The sequence below is a fragment of the Trachypithecus francoisi genome, unplaced genomic scaffold (genome assembly GCF_009764315.1).
Source record: "Trachypithecus francoisi isolate TF-2019V2 unplaced genomic scaffold, Tfra_2.0 Lachesis_group0, whole genome shotgun sequence".
In the NCBI taxonomy this organism is placed as follows: Eukaryota; Metazoa; Chordata; class Mammalia; order Primates; family Cercopithecidae; genus Trachypithecus; species Trachypithecus francoisi.
In genome coordinates this window covers 185858304-185879079 of record NW_022681453.1, presented here as the reverse complement: position 1 = coordinate 185879079, position 20776 = coordinate 185858304, and the positions used below count along the sequence as shown (strand labels likewise).

At 44.8% G+C, this 20776-nt stretch overlaps 1 protein-coding gene and 1 long non-coding RNA gene across 2 annotated transcripts; one reads left to right on the top strand and one right to left on the bottom strand.

Annotated features, from left to right (window-relative positions):
• Positions 1 to 9838: 9838 nt before the first annotated feature.
• LOC117077873 lies at positions 9839 to 20204 on the top strand. The gene is made up of 5 exons (XR_004434852.1): positions 9839 to 10182; positions 13382 to 13708; positions 17174 to 18059; positions 18591 to 18766; positions 19263 to 20204. It is a non-coding gene; the product is annotated as an uncharacterized LOC117077873 (long non-coding RNA).
• Positions 15840 to 19825, bottom strand: RTP1 (receptor transporter protein 1). The gene is made up of 2 exons (XM_033201438.1): positions 19506 to 19825; positions 15840 to 17736 (listed from the first exon to the last, which is right to left on the bottom strand). Exons 1-2 carry the CDS (start codon positions 19775 to 19777, stop codon positions 17217 to 17219), a joined length of 792 nt encoding a protein of 263 aa, XP_033057329.1. The 5' UTR covers positions 19778 to 19825; the 3' UTR covers positions 15840 to 17216.
• Positions 20205 to 20776: the final 572 nt, after the last annotated feature.

Here is a 20776-nt window from a genome sequence, read left to right as displayed (position 1 = left end):
AGTTAGAGAACCAACACCAAAAAGAGCTTTTCTCCTTGAAGTTAGAATTCTAAACAGGACTTGAAATGGCCTCAAGATTTGTGCACAAATACTGACTTCTGGCTGGACCCAGCTTATTTTTTTTATTCCTCCAATTGCAGTTTCATCCTTATCCAGAGAAAATGTCTAAATAGGCCATGGAACCCAGGCTTCCCCATGATCTACCAGTGCTTATTAGCTGTGCCAGCTCCTGCACTGCTGCTAAGGTCCAAGAAACCCAAATCTCTCACAGAGCCATAGAAGCAGAGGATTGGAGTATCTGTGAGGACAACAACCTTGTCTAACTTCACGACCTCATTCTTGAGCATTTCTACTGATGAGAAACTCACTATCCCCAATTGCAGCTCATTCCAACTTTAAAATTGCTGCCTTTTGAATCATTGGTTGTGAATATTAATTTTTTTAAAAAAGTAAGAAAAATTTTAAATGAGCTGCCACTTAAAAAGATCTCCTCTTTGTGCAACCAAAACCCACCTCTGTATAACTGAAGCTATAATGTCATACCATGAGTGCTGCTGTTAGCAATAATAATCACACACAGATTTTATTCACAACAGAAGCTGTTGTTCTTATGAAGAAACAAACATTAGTTCCAATAAACGTCTGCATTGAATCCAAGCTCCCTGTTTGTTTGTATGTTTTTTATGCACTGATGATTCTAGTGAGTTGTTTTCATTTACCAACATTTTGCTCTATTTGTGTAGCATCACTGTACCACGAAGGGAGAGAGACTATAACAGGAGGATTGTTATAAATACAAAGGCATGTCTTACATTTTTGGGTCAGTTCTGTTTAAATACCTGTCCTATGATTCCTGCAAATTATCCAAATATCCCAGAATGCCAATGTTTCTGCATCCACATTACAATTATTAAATGCCACCCTTTCATTACATTTACTATTATCAGTGGCATTTAATAAATTTGAATCATATGTTCACTGTTTGGTTTAGAAAATATGGCGCCATGTCTATGGGTGGCCTGTTCTGGATTGGAGTTTACGCTTTCTTTCTGCCTGAGTTAATCTTATTCAATGGAGAGCAGGAATCAAAGAAACACCAGCACAAAGAAGTCCTTCAAGCTACAGTTGGGCAAGAGTCAGGGAGGGGAATGTAGACCACTCATATGACAGAGGTGGAAACCAATCTTGGTCTAGAATAAGTCTCACAATCGAAAGACTTGAATTCTGGTGCAGCGTAGGTTGATTCCCTTATGTATTTAATTTTCTCATCTATACATTTGTAGAATAACCTCTCTTCTGAGGTGGTTGAATCTGATGAATTAGCAGATAGGAAAGAACTTAGAAAATTGTAAGTTTACTCAAATATTAAAAGTTATATGGGAAATAATAATCACTAACATTTTGGAGCATTTACTATCTGCTGGTTATACAGTTTCTCTAAGTTAATTTTCCACAAGAAAATGTCATGAAAGGACTATGCTTATCCTCCTTTTACAGGTGAGTAACCTGAAGTGCGGTGAAGTGTAAAATGTGGGCCAACTTAGGAGCACAAAGGCCCCAGCAGCAGTGAGCACTCTTAGTGGGCAGGTCTTGGTTTCTAAAATATCATCATCCAATAAAAGTAACACGGGCTCTTTGAAGAAAGGGCTGATTCCAGGATTGGGGCAGGAAACACACAAGTTGAACCTGGAGCATCTTGGAGTCCCAGAAAGTGAGGAAATGCTCAAAGTGCTACACAGTGCTGGGGATGTCAAAGGGACACAGGAGGCAAGTGAAAGAGCTCCACTGGCCACAGCTGGAATGTTGAGCAACAAAACAACATAGCATTGGATAATAACCCAAAGTATAAAATAAATATTCATGAGTACACACTTACATGAATAAATTATTGAACAAATAAATCAACTGGGAGAATGGACAAATCTCCCATTGAAAAAATGCAAAATCGTGCATCCCTCCAGAGATGCAGCATGAGTCCCCATCCCTTAAGTGTTGGCAGCACATAGTGGCTTCTTTCCAAAGAATATAGTATAAAAGGCGGGGCAGGGCAGGATCCTGTAATTCTGCTATGCAGAAGCCTGATAAACACTACCTCAGCCAGGTAATCAAGGTTAATACAAAAGTGTTAAGTCACATGGATGCTATGTGACTTTGTGTGCCATATGAAAATGACTTTGTGCCTCTGTGTTCTTCCTCTCCAAATCCCATAACCCCAGGCTAATCATAAGCACATCAGGTAAATCCCAACTGAGGGACAGTCTACCAAGTACCTGACCAACACTCATCAAAACTGTTAAGGTCATCAAAAACCAGGACATTCTAAGAAACTGTCACAGCCAAGAGGAGCCAAAATGGGAAAGATACGTTGAAGTCCCAGCCCTCACTACCTTCGAATGTGAACTTATTTGGAACTAGGATAATTGCAGACATAATTAGTTAAGAAAATGTCATACTGGAGTAGAGTGGGCCCTTAATTAATCCTGTAGGACTGGTGTCCTTATAAGAAGAGTAGGCCAGGCACGGTGGCTCACGCCTGTAATCCCAGCACTTTGGGAGGCTGCCGAGGCAGGCAGATCACTTGAGGTCAGGAGTTCAAGACCAGCCTGACTAACCTGTGAAACCCTATGCATACTAAAAATACAAAAATTAGCCAGGTGTGGTGGTGGGCACCTGTAATCCCAGCTACTTGGGAGGCTGAGGCAGGAGAATCACTTTAACCTGGTAGGCAGACCTTGCAGTGAGCCGAGATCATGCCACTGCACTCCAGCCTAGGCAACAGAGCGAGACTACGTATCAAAAAAAAAAAAAAAAAAAAAAAATGTGAACCAAGATGTCTCAACTAGGGCGTAGAGGAACCAGGATTTGAAACCAGTTCTGATGGATCCCGGAGCCCAATCCCTTAACTTGCACACCAGTGGTTCTCAATCGAGGCTACACACAGGCATTTCCTGGGGAGTTTAAAGGAATGCCAATGTCTGCATCTCAACCACAGATATCCAAATATAATCAACCTAGAGTAAGGCCTGAGCACCGAGATTTTTAAAGATCCACAGGTAATTCTAATGGCCATCCAATTTGAGAGTCATTATTCTAGGCTATCCTGCCAGTGTGCAACCTCTGACTTAGGTCACTCAGCTGGCAAGATACAGAGATGAGGTAGATTCCCTGGTATTGTAGCCCATGATCCAAAACTATTTTGTGACTCTCAGTAGCAATACCATTGCTAAGACCTTTCTGCACTAGTGTTTTCTGGAAAGAACAATGCTGTTTCACCTTGCAGTAGTAAACCAAAGAAGAGGAGGAGCATCCCAGGCACCGGGGAGTAGCATATGAGAAAGCAGAGATATGAAAGGACTCCGGGCTTTGGGGTAAACTGAGTGATATGGTCCCTAGAGAGACAGACAGTTTGGGAGAAAGAACATCACACCATTTGGGAAGATCTCTGTGTGCAGGATTATAAAAAGCCTGGAATACACAGCTTGCTTTTGGGAATAGGGAACCATCTAAGGATTTTAAACCAAAGAGAGATGTGATCAGTTTTCCCTTTCGAATGAGGCATTAAATGCAGTGAACTGAGGGAGACTCAAGATGGCTACAGTACATTAAGCAAGAGACTTAATGGTCCTGAATGAGGCAGGCCAGCTTACAGGGAGGAGAGGAATCTCCTTCTGGAGATTCTAGGCCCAGCTAGGGCTGGGCCTAGAGAAGTCACTTTTAACAGACTCCCAACCTCTGTTAGCACTTCACAGTGAATTAGTAGAGAAGTAGAGAGAAAAGAGGGCAGAAACCAAAACCCAAAAGCAGAAATGGTTTTCCAGGTCCTGGTCTTTCTGTGACCCACTGGTACCAGCACTTGTCCATAGAAAGGAAGCCATGGGTTCTCTGAACTTGAGGGAAGGAGACAAACGTGCCTTTGCAACAATTTCCTGTGTTGCCATTTTTTTTTTTTTTCCAAGAAGAAAAGAAAAATGTCATTTGGATGCAGAAACACAAGCTTAATTCCTAGCAATGAGCTTCTGATAATAAGAAAAAGAACCAGGACCATTTCAACACCTAGGCAGATCACAAAGCCTCCAAGGGAGTCTTCTGTGAGGAATGGGGTATTAGGATAAAGCAGTGTGATGACAATGGGAAGGTGTGTCAGGCCTGGATGGCACCCAGGATGAGTGCCTGAATGACAAACAGATCAGCATGGGCAAAAACATGTCTTCCCCGCCAGCATCTTTCAGTCCCAATGGAGACCTCTGCAAAGTAAGAGGTTATGGTACCCCACCAATCAGAGCAAGCCTGGGGATCCAAAGGTCACAGTGTAGATGTAGACCAGGCCCGTGGTCTCAGAAGATGCTGACCTAGTTTGAAAGTGAGGAGGACTCTCTTCTTCCCTTGGGCTATTTGTCCTGTGACGTTATCCCATCTTGCGCATCGCCTGGGACCATCTGGCTTATTTAATCTATGCCAGTTAAATGCTCACATGTGGCCCAGGCCTGCCAATGGGATCCAAGACAACAGAATCTTTCTTTTAACAAATCTGACAACATCTCCCTTTGGTCTGAGTCTGCATGTCTGACGCCCAAATCCATGATAGCAGTCTGGGCCTCCCACCAAGTCTTTTCATTTGAGTGCATTTTAAAATTATGAAGTACTTCAAGTGCACTGAAAAAAAAATAGAGACAAAAATCCACCTCCTGCTCAGATTCGATGAAACGATGTGTCCCATGCAAGGGACATCAGCAGGATTCCAATACGAGAAGTAGTTGGTGCCATGAGAGAGAAGGAGCCTTGGGCCAGTAGACAGAGCTCTGAACCTGGCCGTGAAGGCCTGGATTCCAGTCCTCACTCTGCTCCCAAGGCTCTGAAAGCCCCAGGGAATCCTGCTCTGTGTGTCTCAGTCCCCACAGTCTCCCTGTTGGTTTCTCCTTATTTTTCCAACCTCTCTACATGGGAATTCCCTGGGCTCAGCTCTTTGGCCTCTTTTCTTTACTCTCTACCCTCACTCCCTAAATAATCTCATCTAGGCTTATGACATTTAAAACCACCTAAATGCTGATGGCTGTCCAATTTCATCTCTAGCTTGGGCACCTCCTCTCAACTACAGGCGTGATATTTCAACTGCCGCCTTGGCATTTCTCGTGTTTCATGTCTAACAGAATGCCCATGTCCAAAACTGAGCTCCTCATATTGCCCCAAAATTTGTCCCCCACAGCCTTCCTCATCTCAGAAAGTAGACACTCCATTCTTCCAGTTGCATGGGCCAAAAATCCTGGGGCATCTTTGACTCCTCTCTCTCTCTCATCCTGCACATCTGAGTCACCAGCAGATCCTCTCAGCTCCACCTTTAAAGTTTATCCAGACTCAACCACAGCCGCTACTACCCTGGAACAGGCCACTACCACCTCTTTCAAGGAGTACTGCTGGAGCCTTCTGGCTAATATTTCCTCTTTCATTCTTGTATCTCTGTGGTCTATTATCAACTTGGTGACAGTAAATTGGGTGACATCACCCTGCCACTCAACTGCTCCAGTGACTTCCTGTCTAATTCAGATTAAAAAACAAAGTTCTGACAATGACCTGATCCCCCTTACCACCCTGGTCCTAACTGCACACATTAGCCTCCTCATGTATGAACATTTCAGGATGCTGCTGCCTCAGGGCCTTGGCACGTACCATTCCTCTTATTCATTTCCTTCATCTTTTATTTTTTTCCCCAGTGTCATCTTCTTAGTAAGGCCTTCCCTCACTACCCAATTTAGATTGTAACTTCATTCCCTACCCTTCCTATCTCCCTTGCCTACTTTGTTCTTCTTCTTAGTATGTAACCCTATCTAATATACCACACATTTCAACTTATATTGTGTATTGTCTAGCTCTTCTATCCACAATAACAGCAATTTAGTAGCTCTTCTCTCTGCCATATCCCCAAGTGTCTAGAAAAATACCTAATACGCACTCAATACATATGTAATAATATGCAAAAATACATAATATGCACTCAATAAACATTCATTAAGTGAATGAATCTTGAAAATACGGAATATTTTATTACATTCTGTAAATATCACTATGACCCTATTAAGATGGTGATGTAGGATTTGGGGGCTTGTTTTAAAAGCAGTGAAAGGATAAGAAAAAGACTGAAATTCCATCACTACCACCCTTGTATAAGACAACACCTCTCAAGGTAACTGCCTTTAAAAACTTGAATTCCTTTAGGGAAAAGTCAGAGAGTAAGAGATATGTTTGTTTCCAGATAGGAAAGGAAAGAAAGACATTATGAAGGTTTCAGACAAGAGGGTCGAACACCAAAGCGATCTGGGCAGACTGCAATCCTGGGTAACAACCAGATGACCTGTTGGAAGGTCAGGGTTAGGAAACCATTTCAAATTCCTCTCCTCCCCCAAAATAGGGCTAAGTGGCAGTTTGTGATTAAGGCCAAAGCTGGCAGAGACCCTTCAGGGCACTTTATCTGTTTGCTTTACAAATAAGGAACGGATATCCAGGGGAGAGGAAAGACCACGTAACTGAAGGCCAGCAGCCTAGATAATGGTTAAACCAGGTCTGAAAACCAAGGCTGTTGACTCCCAGGCCAATGAGCTCTTCTATACCACAACCACTAACACAACCACCTCCACAGGCCTCTGTAACGGCAGAGTCATACAAGAGGCAGATTTCATTTCCCTGGTGCATGTGGCAGTACCCAGGCAAGGCCAAAAACGACTCCAAAGGAAATTCCTTAGCTGGGAGTCCCACAGAGAACCAGAATGGGACTTGAAAAAAAAACTAAATTCCTCTGGGGTATTCCAGCCAATGGGAATGGAGCCCAGAAAATCACTGGTGTTTTCTGTTTAAAGATTTTTTTTTTTAAATAGCTATCTTTGAAGAATGAAGAGTGATCATGTGCTTCTGGAAAAATGAAATCATTGCTTTGAAATAAATATGAGGGAAGAAAATAAATAACTCTACATATATTAAAATAAACCCGTTCCAAGCTGCAAAGTTAACCCTTGCCTTTTTTTTTTTTTTTTTAAGTATTTACCAAGCAAGCTTAACTGAAATCACAGAGAAGAAAGAGCCTTTCAGGACTCAAAGAGGAAGATGCAAATTAAAAGGGAAAGAGGATGAAAGAAGAGCATAAACATTCAGTGAGCATGTGCCCTATAGCGGGCTTTATCACAGACAGGGTATTCTTTATTCCTGGCAATAGCCCTCCAAGGCAGATAGTATTATTTGCATTTTGATGAGGAGGAAAATGAGGCTTACTTAAGGTTACAGAGCTGGTAAGTAGCAGAACCAGCACTCAAGTGTTTTCTGACCCCAAATTCATGATCTTCTGATCTTCTATTACCCCATGATATACAATGCTGGTCAAGTTTCCTATTCCTCTGGGCTTCAGTTTCCCATCTGCAAAATAAGGGCCCTAGCTCAAAGCATTTCTAATTTGTCATATAGCTCTGATAGTCTATGGACTTACTATGTTGGACATATTCCTTACTTGGCAGGCCTCTCAGTTCTCAGGGCTCCTGATCCCCAGGAAGAATCCTCTCATTGAGCTGGTCTCTGTCCAGATGGGCATGAGGAAAGCAATAAAGGCAACAATTTTTCTCAACCCTACACCAGGAATTTCAGCCTCTAGAACGATAATTCAGTGCCTGTAGCTCTATTCCTGGCTTGAACATCAAGACAAGCAAACAAAAGCTCCAGTGGGAGAGGCCCAGGATCCAGGAATTTCCCTGAGGAGTTTATTTATAACACATAAGATACATCTAACAAGTTCATTATGTGGCATGTGGCAATGTGTGCAAAGAAAGAATCATCACAGAGGAATCTTTGCCAAGACAGGAGCAAAGCCCATGAGCAAACCTAGAATTCCCCATATGTAGCAAGTATAAGAGGCAATAAGAGAGGCAGGTGAGGCCTCCTTAGATTGAAACATCTTCCTAGCAGATCAGGAAGAGTCTTGGAAAACAGTTCTGGACTAAAACTAGGTGAGATTTGGATGCTTCGCTCTACCGTCGCCTGACAGTAGGCCCTGGGGTTAGTTACTCCCACCCTCTCATCACATTTTGTCATTTTTGAAATGAAGCGATTGAGTCCCTAATGGTTCTTCCAACTCTAACATCCCATGACTCCATAAATACTCGCTTCCCTAAGTAGACTTGGAGAATCATAAAGTCTTACAGTTGGAAGGAGAGCCTATGAAATGGAAAGCAGAGAGAAATATACGTGTTCTTAGCAGGAGCATCTAATCTATTCTCGAATGGATAAAATGAAGAGGAAAGAGTGTAGGCTACAAACAGAATGAGTTGGAATTAGCCTGGCAAAGAGACAAGAGGAACAGATGGAACAGCATGTGTGAGGTGTCATTATGGCCCTGTGTGGAGGCCGGGTTGTAGGAAGGCAAGAACAGGGAGAACAGTTGAGTGTGTTGCAGTGAAATGGCAGACGAGGCAGATCCAAACCCATGTTCCCCTCTAGAAACATCACAACAACCAGAAACTCAATGAAATTAACTTTATAGGAGTGTTGGAAAATGGCAAAAGGTCCACAGCAAAGAAGTGAATACTCAGTCAAGAAAAAGCCACATTTGAAACATCAGGAAATTCGTGATGTTTCTGCTCACCCTTGACCCACCCTTTCCCTGGTGTGGCACAGGGGAGAGGCAGCAGCCCATGCCCAATTTCCTCCCTCAGAACAGAAGGAGCAGATCAGACCTTATTTGCAATGTTTTAACATCTTTGTGGGGCTGCCTGGAGGGCTGATCTCTCTCTTTAACCTAGGGTCACAGGCATGGGAGTCTGCTTTAGAAAGCTTCAGAGAAACTGCAGACCCACAGACACCCGTGGCGAGACATTACACATGGAGCTACACAATAGATCATCTAAGACCCAGAGGAGAAGCTGGAGTGAGACTCTGGGAAATTAAGACATTTAAAAGCAGACCTGTATACTGGGAAATTGAAAAAGCCATAGGCCCAGGCAAGATGCATACTCAAAAAAAGAACTGAAAAGACTTCAAGCTTTCACCTCTAGCTGATCCCTAGGTACAGGACATGCCCAGCTAATTAGTGAAGAGCTTCTCTGGCACAAAGCCAGTCTGCAAAGACTGGAAGAGGTGGCTGTATTCCAAATGCCCCATTTTGAACAACAACAAAATTACCTAAAGAATTGAAAGCAAGAATTCAAACAGATGAATCCTTGTCCGCTAATGTTTGTGAAAGCATTATTCACAATAGGCAAAAGGTAGAAACAATTCAAATGTTTTTCGATGGATGAATGGAGTTTTAGGTATCCTGTTAGAAACAACAGAAAACAGACTAAGACAGAAAATTGGTACCAAGGAGTGGGGTGCTGCTGGTAATGAATACCTGAAAATGTGGAATTGGCTTTAGAATCATGTAATGGGCAGAGGCTGAAAGAATTTGGAGGAGCAGTCTAAGAAATGCCTAGATTCTGATGAAGGCTTAGAAGACAAAAAGACTAGGGAAAGTTTGAAACTCTTTAGAGATTGGTTAAGTGGTCATGACCAGAGTGCTGATGGAAATATGAACAATAAAGGCCATTCTGATGAGGTTTCAAATAGAACTGAGGAACAAGGTATTAGAAATTGGAATAAAAGCCATGTTTGTTATAAATTTGCAAAGAACTTGGCTGAACTGTGTCCACACTCAAGAACTCTGTGGAAGGCCAAATTTGGGAGTGATGAGCTAAGGTATCTGGCAGAATAAATTTCTAAGCAAAGCAAGCAGCTGCATGGTTACTTTTGGCAGCTTACACTGAGGCTGAGGAACAAAAAAATAATTGAAAGAATTTATAATTAAAAGGAAAGCAGAGTGGAAAGATTTGAAAATTTCTCAGCCCAGCTGTGTAGAGAGTGAAAAAGCAAGGATGTAGCCCAGTGGCCATTTGCTAAAGAGATTAGCATGGCTAGAAGGGAGCCAGGTGCTATTCCTCAAGACAATGGAAGAAAGATCTCAAAGGCATTTTAGAGATCTTCGAGGCTGCCCCTCTTATCACAGATCCAGAGGCCTAGGAGGACAGAATGGTTTCAGGGAGTGAGCCCAGGCACTTTCTATGGGCTTACTATCCAAGACCACCTCCAGACTCTGTGCCCTGGCACAGTTCTCTGAGGCCACCCTAGCCAGAACTGAAGCAGTCCAAGGTGTGGCTCATGCTGCAGATCTGGAAGGTGAGTCATAAACCTTGGAAGCATCCACATCGTGCTAATTCCGCTGACTTGCAAGAAGCAAGAGCTATGAAGGCTTATTAAGCCTTCATCTAAGTTTCAGAAAATGTCATTGATAACCTGACAGCACAGAGACTTGTTGTGACAGTAGAGCCACCACAGAGAACCTCTACTAGAGCAATGCCAAGCAGAAATATAAGGTCAGAGCTGCTGCAGAAGGTCTTCAGTAGGTCAATGCCTCATGGAGCTCTGGGAATGGAATTCCGCCAAGACCCCAGAGCTTTCAATATGTAATGCCAGCTTAGAAGAGCTGGGTGGACGGACCCCAGTCAAGCTTCAGAGGCAGAGCTGCCCAAGGCTTGTGGGGCCCAACACCCACACCAGTGTGTAGAGGATGCCAGAAATTGAGTCAAAGAAGACCATTCTGGAATCGTAAGACTCAGTGTCTGCTTTCTTGGGTTTCTGAGTTGCTTAGAGCCTGTTACTGCCTCTTTCTTTTCTGTTTCTCCCTTTTGGAATAGGAATGTATACCCTATGCTTGTCCCACCATTGTATATTAGAAGTAGATATTTTGTTTTGATTTCACAGGCTCATATGTAAGACTTAGGACTTTGAACCTTTAAGTTGCTGCTGGACCAAGTTAAGAGCTATGCAGATGGAATGTATGTCTTTGTATGTGGGAAGGACATGAGTTTTGGGGGGCTAGGACAGAATGCTACGGTTTGAGTGTCCCCTCAAAACCTCATATTGCAACTTAATCCCCAATGTGGCAGTACTGAAAGGTGAGGCTTATAAAAGGTGATCAGGTCGTGAAGGCTTTGCCTCACAAATGGAGCAATCCATTCTTGGATTAATAGGTTAATGGATTAATGAGTTATCATGGGAGGAGAACTGGTGGCTTTATAAGAAAAAGAAGAAAGACCTGAGTGAGCACATTAGCATGCTAAGTCCCCTTGCCATGTGATGCCACCTTGTGATCACAGAGTGCCTACCAGCAAGAAGGCCCTTGCTAGATGCAGCTCCTCATCCTTAGACTCCTGAGCCTGCATAATTGTAAAAAATATATTTCTTTGCTTTATAAATTACACGGTTTCAGGTATTCTGTTGTAAGCAACAGAAAATGGACTAAGACAAAATAAATAAGCAAAATGTGGTATATACATTCAAGGAAATACAATTCAACCTTAAAAAGGAAGGAAATTGTGATAAATGCTTTAATATTACGTATCTTGAAAATATTATGCTAAATGAAATAAGCCAGATGCAGAAGGACAAATATTGTAGCTACTATGCCACCAGAAACATGAAGTGATTGCTTGAAATAAATATGAGGGGAAGAAAAGAAATGACTCTCTATATATTAAAGTAAACCAGGTAAAATAGTCAAATTCATAGAAAGTTGAATGGTGGTTGTCGTGGGGCTGTGAAATAGATTTGACAGTTTCAGTTTGGGGTGATGAAAAGGTTCTGGAGATAAACAGCAGTGATGGCTACACAGCAATGTGAATGTACTTCATGTCACTGAATGGTGCAATTAAAATTGGTTAAAATAAAAAATTTTATGGAAAACCGGAGAGAAAACATATTTTAGAATCAGTTAGGACATGTTAACATTGAAACGCCTGTGAAACAGTCAAACAGAGATGTCAAGGAGAACATAAAGGTAAGAAGTCTAGAAGAAAATTCATGCCTTGAGATGTATATGTGAGTCATTAGCATACAGATATTAAAGAACACTCAGAATAGATTCAGTCAGCCAGAGGACATGGACAAATATGAGAGGATCAAAAAGACTAAGACTTGGAATTGGAGCTTAAAGAATACCAACATTCAGGAGGCAGGTAGAGACAGAAACCTGTGAAGAAGAGAGGAAGGAGACAGAAAAACTGAAGGTAAATCAGGAGGGTGTGTGTCCCTGAAACCAAATAAAGCAAGTGTTTGGAGATGGTCAGTAGTGTTGAACTCCTGTGAGAGGTCAAGAAAAATAAGGTTTAAACGTGTTGATTGTATGTAGCCATAAGATGCCTGCTGGTGAGCTGGATGAGGACAATTTCTGCAACACTATGGGGTGAACGCTAGCCTGCAGAATTAACTGGAAGTGTAAACGTGGAGGCAGCCTATGAACAGTCCTTGAAACATTTTATTGTAAATGGAAGGAGAAAAGGCAGGATTTGGCTAGGCGCAGTGGCTCATGCCTGTAATCCTAGCACTTTGAGCAGCTAAAGCAGGTGAATCACCCAAAATCAGGAGTTTGAGACCAGCCTGGCCAACATGGCAAAACCCTGTCTCTACTAAATATACAAAAATTAGCTGGGAGTGGTGGTGGGCACCTATAATCCCAGCTACTCGGGAGGCTGAAGCAGGAGAATCGCTTGAACCCGGGAGTCGGAGGTTGCAGTGAGCCAAGATCACACCACTTCACCCCAGCCTGGGTGAAAGAGCGAAACTCCATCTCAAAAAAAAAAAAAAAAAGAAAAAAAGAAAGAAAAGAAAAGAAAAGGCAGGATTTGGAGGGCATGTGTGGGATTGAGGCAGGTGCTTCAGTACAGAGAACAGAAAAGTTGGAGGTCCAGGGAGAGGGCAGATGGAGCTCTGGTCTGAGCTTTCATCATCAGAGCTGACCCAATGGAGAAGACCTGGTGTATCAGTCAGAGTCCTTTGGTTGAAACACACAGAGATGGCAGCTGATTTAAGCATAAAAGGGCAAGTATTGAAAAGCTATGGAGAAAGTTCACAGAATCAAAAAGAAGAGTGGAGAACAAGTCGCAGCAAAGGACAAAATTTGGCCATGCTGGGGATACGAATAGCAGAAACAATTTGCAATCATGCCGGGGGCCACCACTGGAATTGATAGGCTCCATCTGTTTTTAGTGTTTTATCACTTTGCTCATCATTGAAATTCCAACCAACTTCTCTTAGGCCATGTGCTTCTTGCTTGGGAGTTGAGGGGAGGTGCAGAGTTCCTTGATATCCTATCGTGTTATACTGTATGGGGAATAGGTAATTCCTGGAAAAGGAAGTCAGAGTGCTATTTTTAAAGGATATGGAGCAGATGCTGCGCCCTCAGAAAGAAACACAACCAGAACAGGACTGCAAAAATCAGAAACTGGAACTCTGACCTTGAGAAAGTCAGAGCAAGGACACTAACCTTGTTTTCTGATACCCTTTCAGCACTTATTCATTCATGTTTTCATTCAGCTAGTGTACCACAACCCAGAGTGGAGGGAAGTTAACATCCTATGGGGCAACCTTCAGCCATTGGAAGACAGGAGCCAGGGAACAGACACCCTTTACCCCCAAGTGATGTGGAGACGCATTTCATCTGGCTTCTTAGATGGCTCTGTGGGGCTGAAACACCGTTCACCAGTGGAGATGGCCAACTTGACAAGGCCTCCTTCCATTGGATTTCCCTCCTGCTTTGCTGTACTCCCCCTATCTTAACTCCAGTTTTTTGAGGTCACACTCCTCAGTCAAGTACTATCCTATAAACCTCTGCCTTGACTTCTGCTTTCTAGAAACACGGGCTAAGGTAAGTGCAAGGCAAATCAGGAGCGAGAGGGTGGGGTGGGGGAACAGGTGACAGCATGAAGTAGAAGGCCTGAGAAGAGCATCTAAGATGAGACTTGAGCCAACACTTGAGGGAGGTCAGACAGTGAGGCAAGTGAATTTCTTGGGAAAGACCATTCCAGGCAGAGGGAACAGGTAGAATAAGGTCCTAGGCAGGTACATGCCTATGTATTTGGGGAACAGCAAAGAAACCAGGGTAGCTACAGAAATGAGGGCAAAGAGTACTAGAAGATGTCAGTAACGTGGCTGAAGCCACATCATGTTTAGCCTTGCAGGACTTGGCTTTTACAGAACAAAAAAGGGAGCACAAGAATGGCAGGATCTAACTTAGGTTAAAAGGATTGCCCTGGCTGCAGTGCTGAGAAGAGATCTGTATGGGGAATGTGAAACATCCTCCCCTGTGGGATCCTGCTTGTAAGAACCAGAACTAGAACTAGAAAGTGAAAAAAAATTCAAACCCTTTTGAGGGAGGCTTGAAAGGAAAAAGTCTTCTTTAAAAGGCAGAACTATCCAAAGATGGCATGAGCTACCTTAGGTGGTAATGATCTCCTGTCACTGGGGGTGCACAAATACAGGCTGGAGAACTTGTCATTGGAAAGTGTGTGAAAATGCTTTATATGGGCTAACGCAGGATGGCACAAAGACAGACTTCAGAATGCTTCATATCATAAGAGCCTCTAAGACCCAGAGACCCAGAGAGAATAATGATCCCCCTAAAGTCCCAGCAGAACCCAGTTAAAATCAAACGAGGACCCACAGTTCCCAATGCAAGGCTCAGGGTCCTTCACCTGACCCCATGCTCTCATCTTAAAACAAAACAAAAACAAAAACAAAACGCTGTTCCCACTTCAAGTACCTTAATTTAAACTGATTTGCTTTGGGATATATAAGTGCAAGACCTAGAAAGAATGAGTGGTAAAGTGAGAAGGAGACTCCGAATACTGTCACAAGTGTAATATGCTAGAGAGGTGAGGATATGGCTGGAGATGACTCAGCTTATTGGTTCATTTATTCCTTCAATACATTTTTATTGAACATTTATTATGCATTCAATAGAGGTGAATGAAATCCATGGAGCCTATGCTTCTTGGAACTTACATCCTAGCAGGGATGAGTAATTATAACAAGTTTGATGAATGTCCCAGCAAGGGTGTTAGAGCTCAGTGACAAAGACTCGCAGAGCAGAACACAGCCATTGTAGCAGCAAACCTGCAGGAGCAAGGGAGTGTGAGGAGGGTGAAATCCCCAGAGCACAGGTTGGGGAGTGAGTAGGGCAGCTAGAGAAAGGGAAGCCGAGCCCCAGTCCTAAAGAATCCAGGGCAAGTCATCAAGAAAGATCTCAGGGCTCAGTTTTCATAAAACTAGGTGCAAAAGGAAGTCTACCCCTCAGTTAGAAGGCATTAGACCAGGCAGTACAGGTCGATCACCTGGGTGTTTTATTCTAATTCAGATGCTCAGGTCCCACTCCCCCCAAATTTTGATCCCATTGGTCTGGGGTAGAGGCTAAGTACTTATATTTCTTTAAAATCTCCCCAGAATTTCTGAAGTACAGCTCAGGCTGAAAACTTCTGTAGCAAGCAGAGATGTGTGAGAAACCAGAGAACACACCCTGTATTCCGCTGCACTCACAGTATTCGTTTCTTCGTCTAGTCCGCATATTCTGAACACCTACTGTCTAGCAAGTAAATCAGGACTTGCTAGATAGCAAGTGTTCAGAATATGCGGACTAGATGAAGAAATAAGTACTCTGTGAATGAAGTAAAGGAAGCCATTGCTGCTTACTTGCATTTGAGCCAGGATAGGAGTAAAACTGACCTTGTGCTGATTCCCTGAATGACTACCCTCCATCCCTCCTGACTGTGGACAAGACTGGCCCAGAACTGGAGCTAGACAGAGCCTCATGTGGTGGGGGTGGGAGGGAGGGCAGAAAGGAGAAAAGGGGAGACAGGGTGGCAGGATGGAGGGGACCAACAGCTCATTACAGATCAGGGACAGTGGGGGAATCTCAAACACCCATTAATGACTACTAGGCCTTTTTGAAGATATATTGTCTTTATTAAAGTGTCCCATCTTTATATAAGTGACCCGCCTTCCTCCATCACTACAGATGATGGTGACTTTCTAGTAAAGAGGAGAGTAGTCAAGTTTTTAACAGAGGTAGGGTAAATGAGGCCCCTCAAAAGTGCAGGGAAGGAGGAGAGGGAGTCAAGTTATTAACAGAAATGGGATAAATGAGGCCCCTCAAAAATGCAGCCTGCTGCCTCTCCCTACCAATTCCATTCCAGACCCCCACTGTCAGAAATCTCTCCTCCCATTTCAAGCCATATCACATCTCATTTTAGAGCCTTGTAAGGTTCTCTCATATACCTGTGCACTTTCCCATGGACAAAGCATTTTACATCTTTAACACCCTCTCTCTTGCTGAAGATACCCCATCCCTGTGGCTTTAGGGGGACAGCTGATCTTTGGCAAGAGGCCTCATGCTTGGCCAATGTGGGAAAGCCATTCAACTATAATTTCAGCAAAGAACCTAGGAGGCCAGGCCCCTGCTCCTGTATTTTGGCCATCAGCTGAGAATCCGCTAGACTTGGTCCCTGAACTCTGAAGACCCTCCCCTCTAATGCTTCCCAGAGATTTTGTGCTTTGCTTCTAAAACTCTGTCTTCTAAATCTCCCCTAAATTCTCTGCCAGTTCATACGCAGTGGGTAAGAAGCCTAGCTCCATGAGACACCACCCCAACTACCATCTTTCAGGCAGGCAGTATCTGCCCTGAGTGGAAAGAAGCTGGAATCTGAGAAACAAAAGCAAGAGATCCTGTGTACCCAGCAGCGAAGGAACAGCCTGATCTCCCATCTCGCGCACTTCAAGGGAAACCTCTGCTGCATGGTGAAGGCAGAATCATGGATGAGGTTCACAGGGTGGGCAAAGAAGCTAATTTAAGGCTGCAGCTAGAGAAGGTGGGAGATCATGAGGTGCGGGGTGAGGGACTAATAAGAGCAAGGTCGAGCTCATTACTGTGGAAAGCCCTTTTGAGATCACCCAGTCCTCTAATATTCAAACTTTTTAAAAGTAGTTAAACCTTTTTTTTTTGGTACAAAAATCTTAAATGGAACCCCATCTAAAGTAAAGCTGATATGATCGAAGCAAGAGGAGGAGGCAGGAGTTGGAGGATGGGTGGTTAGACCAGGCGTTGGAGACACCCACTAGCTTAGCCTACTTTCCAAATCCAAAAGTCCCTGAGGCACCTACGCAGAACTCTGAGGTCCTGGGTTTCACTATGATAAACCAATGACCTTGCCCAAACCCTAAGTTTTATAGGTGGAAAAACTGTATAATTTGTACAAGATCCCCACTGAGTCAGTGGCATCACCAGCGCTAGAAGTTGACACCATTCCCAAACCAGGTCTCTCCTCTACCCTCCCATCAGCTGACTGGCACCCTCGACAGGCTCTGGGCCCACCCAGGGAATCTTAGACGGAGCTACGGAAGGAGAACTGCAGGTAGATGATCAGCAGCAGGACCGTGGCCCAAAACAAGCACCAGGGGATAGAGCAGAAGTTCCAGCCTGAGCCCGTCTCGTCCTGAGGCTTGGTGGGGCTGGGCGCCCGGGAGAAGGTGTAGGTGGTCGCCTCCTCCTCCAGCAGCTTCTCGCTGGGCTTCCAGTGCACGATGCCCTCCTGGCAGGCCTCGCAGAACTCTCCGCGGTGACGCCGGTTGTCCTGGCGGCTGGCCACGTGGATGCGGTACTGGCCGCCGCGCTCGCCGTAGCACTGCTCGCGCAGGCTGGTGATGAGGTTGTCCACCAGGCCCTCGATGTTCTCCTCCAGCATGCTGGACTCGTCCAGCCGCGCCGAGCCGCACTCATAGCACAGCTGCTTGAAGACGCGCATGCGCACCGAGCCCGCCCGCTGGGCGCGGTCCAAGAACATGTGGAAGAGGATGACCAAGTGGGGTGACTGCCAGGTGTGCCAGCACCAGGAACAGTGGAACCTGCGGAGACGGGAGGAGAGGGAGGAATAGAAGACAGGCGGAGGTGGTGGAAACAGCCCTAGGAATGGGGTGAGGGGACATGGGGGCTCAGCAGAGCCTGGAGGTGGGGGATGTGTGTTGCCGGTGCCCTGGGTTCATTAGCTTTCCCCAGGAAGCCACTCAGCCTTGTGAGTGCCCCTAGGACTAGAACAGGTTCCTCAGGATGTCACCTGGCATCCAGCAGTGCTCTACCTCCTCAGTGCTTTCCAGAGGCCTAACTCCCTCCACCCCAGCGCTGGGCCTCATTCTTATTCCTCATCTGCAAAATGCCCATGGTGCACTAGGTGAGTCCTTCCTGCTCACATCAGATAAGAAACACATAATCCATCTGCACATTTCTGTCTGTTAACACGTGACTGTGAACAGGCTAGATCCAAATCAGGAGAATATGACACCATTACTAGCTATCAGCGTCCAGGCCAGTGCCAGGGTTAATGCATCACAAGGCCTGAAGGTGGAGGCGGTCTGTGCCCAGAGCCCCAAGGCCTGTAGTCTCCCAGGCCTGACTGGGGCCAGCTGGGGATTACAGGTCCCCACCCAGGTCTGGGGCAGCCACAAGTCCTCCCCACTCAGCCCCCACAGACTCCCAGGTCTTCGAGAAGCTCCTGAGTCCCGCCTGTAAGTGTCCAGCCCTTGACACCCCTCCTGTCAGCCAGTCTAGGAACTTCACATTTTCATTCTCTTCTTGTTCACTCACATCTTTTGGGGACTGTCTCCTCCTCTCAGACCAGACTACAAAACCTGGATTGAAAAATGTAACTGGAGGGACCTGGAAATTACCTAATTAATCTTTTGTTTTATGCTGAGAAAAAGAGAGTGAGAGAGGCATCCACATACACACAGCTATAGGCAGAGACGGCGCCCAGCACATAACAGGTGCCCAGTAATGTTTCCTGAATTGAAGTGAATTGGCTGAATCAGGGCAGGCAGGAAGGCCTTGCTTCTGACTTCCAGGCTGCACCACTCAGCCTCCCCATCTTATGTCCCAAAGGTAAGCCCCTACACTCTGGACCCGTGAACAAGAGTGCTAGAAAATCATCTCAGATAGTTTTTACATACTTATCACCTAGAACTCTTCTTGAAATCAGATTCTGATTCAGGTCTAAAAGGGGCCCACGATTCTGCTTTCCTAACAAGTTGCAGGTGATGCTGACCCTGCTGCTCTGTGGACCACAGGCTGACCTCTCACTGTGCAAATGGAGAAAGCCAGGTCCAAGAAGAAAATCGAATTCCTCAAGGGCCCTGGAGCCAACGGTAGAGCCAGTTTCTGGCACATCCCTTGTATTCAATATTTTAAATGAAATTAAGTTGAATTAAATAGATTTAAACTGGTCCCAGGACCGGAGCACAGACCTCTTGACCCTCAGTGGGCCTCAAGCCCTTCTTCTCTGGTTTTAAACTATTTTTTAAGAGATTGTTAAAATAGAAAATATGTAAAATGTCAGTGTGTAGGACTCATAAGTATATTCTATGTCTTTATTTTCCAGATGGAAAAATTGTGACGCAGACAGGAAGAGTAACACAGGTGATCAGTGGAAGAAGTGAAATCCAACTCAAGTGTCCTAGTTCCCAGTTAGGGACTCTTTCTCTGGCTTCCAGTCTACGCCAGCCTAATAGTGAGATTGAAGCTAAACATATGGGTCCTATGTAATCTTCCTCTCCTTGGAAGGTGCCCTAGAGCTAGGGACTTAGAGGCGGCCTGCAGGGATCCACCTTCCTGGGCTACTCACCTGCCTGAAGCATGCAACTCCACGTACTGCTTCCAACCAGGGCTCAGCACATTGTGCTTGAGGTTGGGGTCTATGATGAGGTCCCAGCTGTCAGCCGGCTTTGCCTCCTCCATCTTCTCATAGAAGACTTTCTTCCACTCGTCTGTGGTCACGCTTTTACACATGGTCTTGTCAGTAGTGAGGGAGGGCAATTTCCACCTTAGTGAGAACACGGAGAGTGAGGGTAGGTGCAGGGCAGGGCAGCGCAGTCTCCAAGGTCTAAAAATCCTCATCGACAAGACCAGGAGGAAGCAGGACCCAGCTCCCTCCTTTGTCCGCAGTGGAACCTGTTTCCACGGCAACCAGGCAGGGTGCCAGAAGACAGAGCTTGGGGAGGAGGGAGTCTCTGAAGAGGTGTTTCAAGGCCCTGAACTGAGATTGCAGAGGCAGAGTTTGTGGGTCTAAGTGATCCAAGGCAGGGTGGAGGATCTGATCAGAGGTTGAGCTTCAGACCATCTCACCCCGGCCTGCAAAGAGTATGGGGAGGTGAGGACTTGGAAACTGGCTCAGTTTCACCTTGCCACACCCTGGAGGCATCATCAGCATCTGGCTGCTATGGTAACCATGATGCCTTAGGGAGCCAAGGGGAAATAAGGGATGGGGAGATGTAAATTTGTTAGTAGATGGAGCAATAATAATAAACTCTCCCTCGGCTCCCCCAGCCATCTTGTGACCAGCACTTTGCCATTTTTGAAACACAATTGGAGGTCTCTTAAGTTATGATTACTATTGCCGCAGTACAGATCAGGAGCCTGGGACTCACCTAGCCTATAAATGGCAGAGCCTGTATACAAATTCAAGCTGTTGACCCCAGACCAGTTCATTAATTCATTCATGTCAAACATATCCTGGCATGTGGGTAGAGTTTGCAGACATGTGCCAGGCTCTATGTCAGTGCTTGTAGCTGACTGTGTATCCAATTATTGTGCAATAGGATCCATGCTGTAATGGCCTTGTGCAAGAGCAGCCACCTGTGCACAAAGGTTGGAGCATTGCATCAGCCAGGCAGGAGTAAATAAGATTATTTCCAAGCTGATTATAGAAGTGCAGAAGAGGAGCACCACCCACAGGCAAAGCAGCCTTTACTACACCTGCCTCTCCTGCTATTTTTAATACATTATTTTTCCTTTGAAAAAAATCATATGGGTTTATTCTAGAAAAATTACAAACTATAGATGAAAGAAAAGAAAAGGAAGACTCTTCCATAATACCCCACCCGAGATGACTACTGT

Bases quoted from the DNA above. Each gene is read 5' to 3' on its own strand.
- RTP1 (XM_033201438.1), bottom strand. From the start codon at position 19,777: ATGAGGATTTTTAGACCTTGGAGACTGCGCTGCCCTGCCCTGCACCTA. The intron at 17,737-19,505 runs GTGAGTAGCCCA...CCGTCTCCGCAG, and splicing joins GAGTTGCATGCTTCAGGCAG to GTTCCACTGTTCCTGGTGCT.